The sequence below is a fragment of the Aptenodytes forsteri genome, unplaced genomic scaffold (assembly GCF_000699145.1).
Source record: "Aptenodytes forsteri isolate BGI_AS27 unplaced genomic scaffold, ASM69914v1 Scaffold241, whole genome shotgun sequence".
Taxonomy (NCBI): Eukaryota; Metazoa; Chordata; class Aves; order Sphenisciformes; family Spheniscidae; genus Aptenodytes; species Aptenodytes forsteri.
The window spans coordinates 5,518,402-5,527,757 of NW_008795252.1; the positions used below are offsets into that span (position 1 = coordinate 5,518,402).

The window sequence follows — 9,356 nt, forward strand, 5'->3', positions numbered from 1 at the left end:
TCTTATTCTAGCCATCCTTTTTTTTTTTTTTTTTTTGTCATTGTAGACATTCATTTAATATAGGTATTCTCAGAGCATGTAGTTGTTTCTCTGAAGACATTTAGTATGTTCATGTTTGTGTATGATTTTTACATCCAGAGTTGAGAAAGAAAAAACTAAACGTTACTCTCTTTTAGTTCTGTTATTACAAAATTTTTACAGCTTTTTAGAAACTGGTGGTGGAATGTTGTGGAGTATCATCAACATGTAGTGGTGGTCCTGTCGAGGGTTCAGCAACTTAAAAACTTCCAGGCTTTCAGAACATGTAGACAGGTGGATCTAGAGGAATAATCTGCCGAGTTAGAAGACTGATGCCGGTAGCTGTCTTTGGCAAGCTGAGAAAGAATTTCTTCATTCAGTTTATCTTTCTTGTCCTAAACTTGGCTGTTACAAATAATAAGTATTTGAATAGTTAAAGTGCTGTGACAACATGCATTTTCCAGCATGGTTCTGGTACTCAAATTAATCAAAGTACTACTCGCCATGCATTGGTGCTGTATAAGGCATTGAAAGTTACTTGAAGATATATTAAATGAACTCTTAAAATGTAGCCTAGGTGACCAAATAGAAGATGTTAGGCACAATGAAAGGACAAATGGTAGAGTGACCACAAAACAGTGGGAGATTTTAGGCAAAATAATTGCATATAGCAATTTTATGTAAATATAAGACTGCATGTGGGTATGCTATCAACTGCTTTCACATAGTGATTCCAGTGGGTATGCTCTTAATGTTTAAGATCAGTCATGAAAGGTTTGCTCATGTGGGGTAAATGCTTTCAACAACAATGAATGACAGTACACAGGTTCATTGGAGGCTTTCATCCTTTGTTTAAAAGGGGGGAAGAAAATAATAATAAAAATGAAATTTGGTGCTCATTCTACACCTGTAACTTCCAGAATTCATTAAGGGGTGACTGCATTTGGTATGACTCTCAGTAGAGTAACACTTGTTGAAATCTAGAAAACACAGCCAAGCAGCTTCAGTCCTCATTCGGAATTCATGTCTGTTACTCTCTTGGCAGAATATCTTCTATCCATTAGAGTATTGCAGATGCAGATAGAAAATGTAAAGGCATTCTGCCTGAACGCTTAGATGATGAGACAATAAGAAGGTTTATCCAGATGTCTAAAATATTACTGTTAAATATATTGGAAAAATTACACATTGACTATTCTAAAAAGGATATTTGGTTATTTTGAATTTAATAGAAAAAAAACCCTGTATTGCTAGATATTTTTATCCATTTGTTAAAGTCACTGCTCATTACTGCCCATTAATAATGGTGGGTATGGGTACACTGGAGAAATTAAACTTACTACATGTTGACTTATTTTCTCTTGAAGTAACATATCCACCAATCCGGACCCAATCTATCATACTTAAAATTGAATGCAAAATTCTGAGATTTAGGTTTTGGGGGAAAAAATGAAGAGATTGGTTTGAAGTTGTGCGTAATAGTTGAGTCTGATTTATTAGAAGCCCTCTAGATCTGTATAATTATCTGGTGGGAAGCTGATTTGGTGTGACTTACCGTCCAGAGATCCTGAAGTGACAGCCTGAACTGCTCCTTTATCTTTGGAGAGAAGAGACTTTACCCATTAGTAACGGATTGCTGGATATATTATTTTAGAGAAAAAAAAGAAAAAGAACAGGTAAGATTTTTCTGCTCTTCTACTATTTCCTGTCTACTACAAAGGCATTCTGTGTCATCTTTGATAGATCAGCTGTTGATCATTTGATGACATGATCAGGTAGCTCAAACTACACGATATCTGAATGTAATGATTTCTGCAAGTATTTCATACTGTGGCTGCAGGCTATAAATAGGCTTTCTGGAAAAAGATAATTTCTAGTTGCAAGTTGCATATATTGAAGATTTAAGGATGCTGGTTTGGGGCTTTTGAAAGTAAAACAGGTAGAGCAAGAAAAGTAAGTGGTAGCTTCTGCAGATAATCTGTATAGAATGTCTGTGATTGTTTTCTTTGTACACAACTAGACAAAAGTCAAGTTATGACATTGTGAGACAAACCGCAGTTTGTCATAAAACAATGTTTCCCATCTGACAAGCAATACAATTAAGTCTTATGAACTTGTGTTTTAAAAAGTTTTAGGAATGTGCCTGACACAAAGTTTATGTGTTGTTTTCAGAAGGTATTGCCTTTTGATATTATACTTCAGTAATTTTGGAATATGGTAATGCATGCACTGGACCAAGACTTCAGGTTATTTTTGACCTCTAGCGGGCATTGGCAAGAGTGAAATTTTAATTTCTCAGTGTGATTGAACTTCAGGGTATGGGGGGTTTTTTTGCACTTTTTTTTTTTTCCTGTCAGTGTTTGTAGGGTCAGAAAGAGCTAGAGGCTGAAGTCAGGGGCACCTTAATGAAAGTTAAACCTAAGTTTTAGATTTAGTTGCTTCGTTTAGTTTCATGAAACTGCTTTTATGGGTGAGACAGCTATTTCAAGGACTTAAAAACTGAAGAATAAAGAATTGTTTGAACTAGTGCATGCATGTATTTTACCTGTATCTGTTGTTTGTGAGTTTGATCATCTTTAATATTAATCAAGGTCAGGTTGGTTGGGGCTTTGAGCAACCTAATCTAGTAGAAGATGTCCCTGCCCACGGTAGGGGGGTTGGAACTGGATGATTTTTAAAGGTCCCTTCCAACCGAAACCATTCCGTGACTCTATAAGTGTAAATTTTAATCTTCAGTATTGATTTGAAGTAATAACTATTGCATTGAGGTTACCATAGTGTAAATGAGATCAGGATCTTGGGTGTTTTGAATTTCATAGATGTGCTGGGATTTCTTACATTGTAAGTCACTACAATGTAAGTATACAATATTGCTGTTGTTTGAACATAGGAAATTATAGGGCAAGGTAAAAAGGCGTAGGTAGGTTTTTGGTAAAAATCTTCACATTTCTTCAGATGCCTATTAGTGGGGGAGACAGGAGGAACGAATACAGTGTGAAGGATTCTAAAGCTTATTGTCGGGTAATTACATGTTTGTAGCTAGCTCAGTACTTAGAAGAGGTTAGGAAAAGTTTTCTAAGTTGGTTTGGTTTTTTTTTCCCTTAAAAAAACAAACACAAAAGGCAAATAAAAATGTGAAAAATGTCCTCCTATTTTTTGTCTTTTACTGTCTTGAAATATATACCTATTTTTAGTCCTATAGCAAGTATTAAGCCCTTGGGGATAACACAGGTTTTCCTTTTCATGGACACTATATTGTTTTATGATGATCATGGAAAACCATTTGCTAGGTCTGAGGCAGAAATAGACTTTTCAATTCTGCAGCCACAGTTGGAAAACAACACAGTTGGGTTTTAGGGACAAAACATGCTGAGTGGTGTTCTACTGCTGTTTTCTTGTCTTTCAATCAAATGTGCAGGCTTGGGGCAGGTTACTGTAAGAGCTTGCAAATTCATCCTTAGTCTTCAGAGAAAACTTAGCACTATGTACATAGTTGCAGCATTACTTATTCCCGAACTGCTGTTGGAGCTGCCTCATCAGTTTGCTGTGAAGGGAAGTGCTAGAGAAGAGAGGTGCAGATGAAAGAGCTGAGAAAGAGGGGGAGGAGCAGAACAGATGTGGAAGAAGGAGAACTTTCCAGTGGTTTAAAGTGGTTTCTTGCTGCTGGCTGACCAACTCATTTGCCCTACTACTATTCTCTGGATCAGAAGAAAAATTGATCATGTAGATACACAATTTATTGCAGCCAATGATGGAATGCATATCTTAAAATCACTTTTCTGTTACCCTTGTAAGCTCAGAGCACAAGAGAAAAGGTTTGTGCCTCTGTCCCCAACAGTATAATTTAAATACTCACTTTGCAAATCAAATAATTGTAAAAATAAACTGAATACTTATAAAAATACCAATAATTATTGTAGCCAGTACTAGCTTAGTTGCATGTATCTTGTGATTTCTGTGTTTCTGCTTAATTATTGTTGGACCTTTTCTTATTTTTCTTAGAAAGAGAGGCCATTTTCTTTAAATAAGAACTAACTTAAATACTTCTGAAGTAATAGTAGCATCCCAAAACAAATGTATAAATAACTGTTAATACAGCTTTCAAGTTACTGAAGTTAAAGTTTTAGACAGAACTGTAAGATAACTATTGGCTTTGTATAGCATTTACAAAAAGTGTTAAGCTCTTTCAAATTTAATGTGGGTAAGGATGTATTTTTTTTACTTCTGCCTTGTCACAAGAAAGGAGGATGTTAGAGAACGTTACTGTTATCAAATGCAGAAGATAGGAGAGCTGTTGAGAAATACAGAATAACAGTGCAGTATTTTGAAAGACAAGGGGATGTTGGTCTGTAAAGGGGAAACTTTTTCAGAAGCATTTATTTTCTGTGGGAAGAGTTTCAGTGCATTATTTGAGATTGGTTTTATGCTATACAGTATTATAGAATATAATATAGCATAGAAAAAGATTATTATACCATGGACTAATTATTGGGAGTTATAAAGTTCAGATAGAAATTTCTTTCAGATTATGTTTCTGTTTTTCTTTTTAAGAATTGCATGGTCATTAAGAATTTGTCTTCCTTTTAGTGTGTTGGAGGTTGAGCCAGAAAAGTCAAACTGAAAGATCTGTAAGGCTCCTGTGAATGAGTGCTATATAGCACACTGACACAGTTCTGTTTTTTTCTCCTTAGTGTGTAGTTGGTGGGTGCAATGCCAGCTTTGCATCTCAGGGAGGACTTGCCCGTCATGTGCCCACACATTTCAGCCAGCAGAACTCTTCAAAAGTTGCCAACCAGCCAAAGGCCAAAGAGGAATCTCCATCGAAAGCTGGAATGAATAAAAGAAGAAAGTTAAAGAACAAGAGACGACGATCATTACGTAAGTATTTCCAGAAGTAGAAGTTCTTGAAAGTTTTGTCTTAGATAGGAAGTTTCTCTTCAATGTGGATGTTTCTCTGCAGATGTGGGTCTGGTAGGGTTGGTCATCTTTAGTATTAGAGTGTTGGCATTCCTTGCAATGGGAGTAAAACAATTCCAGATTCTGTTTGTGTTCCTTTTTAGGGTAAAGGACCTATGTGTTCAGTAGAAAAGATCAGTTTTCTGTGAGCAACAGTTCAAGTTTACAATTTAAAGATGCTTTTCGTTTTAGAGTTTTTGTTTACTTACTATGTTACTGTTGGAAAATGTTCTGTTTAGTGATGATGAGATCTGAAGTTCAGTACTGCAGACAGAGACTGCAGATTCATATAAATTAGAGATAAATGCATATTATATAAGTTCTCTTTCAAGCACAACATTTCATTAGCTTAATGACAGTTTTATGAGCATAACCAAGATCTACTTTTGGGCAGATTTGAATTGCTACGTTTTTTTAATCTTTCTCCGCACAGTTGATGATCATTAAATTTATATGAACCAATGTGCTGAGAAGTGTGATTTATCATTTGAAGTGAGTTGTTTCCTCTAGCAAACAATAATCACTTATCCAGTACCTTTTCTAGTCCATTTTCATCCAATTGTTTGATTCCTGAGTTGTCCTAGCATCAGACTAATAACCATGTCAAATTTGTTTAGAGATTCCAATGTACTGAAATGGTTAGGAAAGACTAGGCAATTGTTAAAAAAAATTAACTTTGTTTTATGATTGCTTTGGATGCAAATCTCCAGTACAGAACTGATTATTTACTAATTTTAAACTGTTACTGTGACTGTTGCGTTTTAGAGTAGAGGCATGTAACAACCCATTTAGAATTTTTTCCTGCTAGTATGTCAACAGCTGAAGAAAAAACTTCCATTAATTTTTACCTGTGGTGTAAAGTCAACCTTACAGTATTGGAGAGAAGTAGACCTGTTATATCTCATACTGTCCACAGAAATGGAGTACTGTTCGTAAGCAGGCAATTATTTCAGTCTTGTCTCCTGGCTGGCAGTAGGATTTTAGTGGTGGTGTGCCAGAGAACTTGTGTTACTTTGCTGGGTCAGCAATTATAGTCTTATTTTTCCAGAACTCTTCTGTGGCAGAACACTTCACTGTATTGATCTTTCTGTTCTTGTGAAGAAATACAGTTACCAGTTACTCAAATGGTACTACAACAATGGATGCACATACTAGTGGTCTTAAGTGATTACTCTGTATCACATGATTGTGATTATTCTTAATACCTCACCTGTGTGTTAAGCAACTGAAATTTATGAAGCAGTGGTTATGTTTCTGCCTTGAACGCAAAGAAGTCTGTCCTGGAAAGTTACAGTGTCACCTAGAATTCTGAAAAGTGTATTTCCTGTGTGTGTCTTACACACACGCACACAACTATGCAGTTCAGTGCTAGAAGAGCCACTGTTAACTTTAGTTATGGTGATTTTTTTTTCTTTTGCTTTTTTTTTTAAATGCTTGGATATTCTTAAAATATATGTGAGCAAATTATATCATTAGACACATCTTAAAAGTGTGAACTTGAAGAATTCCTCTAATTTTCACACTGATTCAACACTCAAAGAAGGTAGAAAGCTATTTTTGTTCTTTTCAGAATTTTACTTTCAAAGAGCTTTCCCTTTCACTCTAGCAATCTATGTAAATGAGAAGGTTCAAGAAGGGAAGACTGATCAGTGAAGGGTTATGCGGTCACTTTGCAGTATCCTTTTAGTTCATCTTAGATGTAATGAGAGACTTAGTTGAAATAGTTGCATGTTCCTAAAGGGTTACCTTGATTCGTTGACTGTGTTACTCAAACAAAATATAGATGTCTAAGTCTTGTCACTTCAAAATTTTTGCTTTCAGAGATTCCTGAGTTGTATCTTGGGTTGTGTCTCCATATTGATTTTGTTAGGTGGCTGATTTAATGCATCTTAATTCACTTTTTCCCTCATTATATACAGAAGTAGTTTTTCAGGTTGGCATTTTATTAGTAATTGATGAACATTATTGACTTACAAATTTCAAATCAGAGCTTCGTAGTTAACTTCAAATTATCTGCTAAGATGTTCTAGTCGTAATAAGAATTTACTGCAGAATTCTTGAATGAATCTATGGCAAAAAATGTAAGTAGTAAATATGGGTATATTACAGACCAAAATGTAGTACTTCACTTGATCAAGACAGCAGACCACTGTTGCGCAGGAAGAAAAATGACAGCTGCTTGAGCAATTTTTTATTTTCTTGCCTCTTGAGACAAATGCAATGTTGGCTGTAGAGTTTTGCCTTAAGGCAAAAATCATCTCCAACTGAGTTGGGAATGATGACTGTAATGTATTTCTCCAGAGGGTATGTGACCCAGAAATGTATCTGAAGTTGATGGCATTTTTTGAAAATGCTAAGTAGTGGTAGCTTTTCTTTAAAACTTTGTGTGGATTATTGTTGATTAGGTGAACTTGACAAAGGGCTGATACAATTTTGCTTGTCTTTCTGTTTCTTAGCTTAGTTTTAGTTAGAGTGAAGTGTGCAAGTTTGTATATTTTGTCTTTACAAGAAAAAGGGGAGGGGGTAAGGGCCCTTGTCTAAGAAGCCAAAGTAACAAAATAACAGCATTAAGTATTTTCAGTCTACAGTATATAAAGCTAGGAACATAGATTTATATTTAGGTATTTTAAAAGTGTCCAAAAGAAGAGGTGTTGAACATATGTACCAGGTTCTCTGCAAGTTGGGTTACAAGAAGTTATGACAAATGGTTGTAAAGCAAAATGCTATTTGATAGTGTACGATCTGTTTAAATCACTCACATAGTCATTTGATGAAAAAAATGAGTTTTGCATCACAAAACAATTTTTCTCCTGAATAAATGTTGTCAACATGTTCTTTATACCTCCTTATGGTTCAATTAGACCCTGGCTTTTTTTGTAAGGTGTAAGTGGCTTACTAAATATTTATTGGCAGTTGATTGCTAATACATGCTGCTATTGAAGCATCCTCGTGTATAAATTCTTAACGGTTTAAATACAGCAAGTCAATAAATTTGCTTCCTCTATATAGACCTGTGGTTTATATCTAAAGGTTAACACCCTTCTGAGAGACATTAATGCATAAATAAAAAAGGAGACCTTACTGTGGTTTTATATGTGACAAGATCATTGTCTTCTAACTTAGACTATAAAGAGACTTCTTACTGTTACTTGATTTTTTTATTTTTTTTTTCTTTCTTAACGTCTTGCCATTCTTAAACTGTTTTGCATTTCTTTTTTCCTGGCTGTAAAGAGTATGTGTTAAGTTTGGAAATCAGTACTTTTGTTATGAAAGCATGTTTTACTATAGACACCCTTATAGCTGGTTACATTAGTGGTGCTGTAGAGACAATCTGATTTGTCATATAAATTTTGATGTTGCAGAATAATTCAGGATTACAGTCAGTAGCTTGCTTTCTCTTCTGAATAGCCTTAAACACACTCACTGCTCCATGTATACAGTCTGTCATTTAGAGGTATAGAGCTAAACATATTGAAAGTGTATATATCTAAAATAGATATATAGTATTGCTATTCTGAAGCTACTGCAAAGAATTTTGCAGAACCTAAGATTATACTTACAATGTTGTCACTTGCTTTTCCGATAGCAAAGATGACACTACAGTTAACAAGCATGATAATTGAGTTCACTGGAGAAATGTAAGCGAGATAAGGAAACTTACTGTTGATGGAATTTACAGTAAGAATACTAGTTACATAAGACTTGGAATTTCATTTAGTAGGCAACTGGTATGAAGATTTTAATTTATTTGACTTAAGTAATTGATGTGTACTTGGAACTTGTATTAAGCAGGAAGGGAGACACCTTACTCTGACAATAATTTTGAGGGAGTAGATTTAAGATACATAGAAGATACAATATTAACAATCAATAAGGCGTGACGTAAATAAAACTATTCATATGCCTTTGACAAATTGTGCCCTTTCTTCTGCATCTGTTGAATATTGTCCAGTGGTAAATCGTTGTCCAGTGGTAAATCCTGAAGAAATTTGCTGTATGAAACCAAAAGCAAAAATTTGGGGTTGTCTTTTCCTTTTGACCCTCTCTTTCTTCCTCCTTCATATTTATTCATAAAATATTTATATACTTGCATCACTGACCACCTGCAGCATGAGCTGCGGTTCTGTTACCACTTACAGCGAGAAAACATTTCAGTGAGATGATTGCCTAATTGGCAGTATCTAGCTGAGTGAGATAGAGTAAGGACAGAACATAATGTACAGATGAATGCTTAACAACAATTAGTACCAGGAGTGTAGCAAATACTGGTTTTAAGTGGAATTTGTAGTTTGTTTTGGAATAACAGATAGATAATCTTGGTGGTTTAACCTCAGCCAGCAACTGAGCACCACACAGCCGCTCTCTTACCCTCCCCCCCCAAC

General features: G+C 35.2%; 1 protein-coding gene across 2 annotated transcripts in view; it reads left to right on the plus strand.

Moving 5' to 3' along the window:
- Window positions 1-9,356, plus strand: part of AEBP2 (AE binding protein 2) — a 34,873-nt gene that overhangs the window by 7,998 nt on the left and 17,519 nt on the right. For both annotated transcript variants that reach the window (XM_009278996.1, XM_009278997.2), the window contains exon 3: window positions 4,710-4,896. In XM_009278996.1, the coding sequence (XP_009277271.1) occupies window positions 4,710-4,896 (187 nt within the window). The remainder of the gene's footprint in view (window positions 1-4,709; window positions 4,897-9,356) is intronic.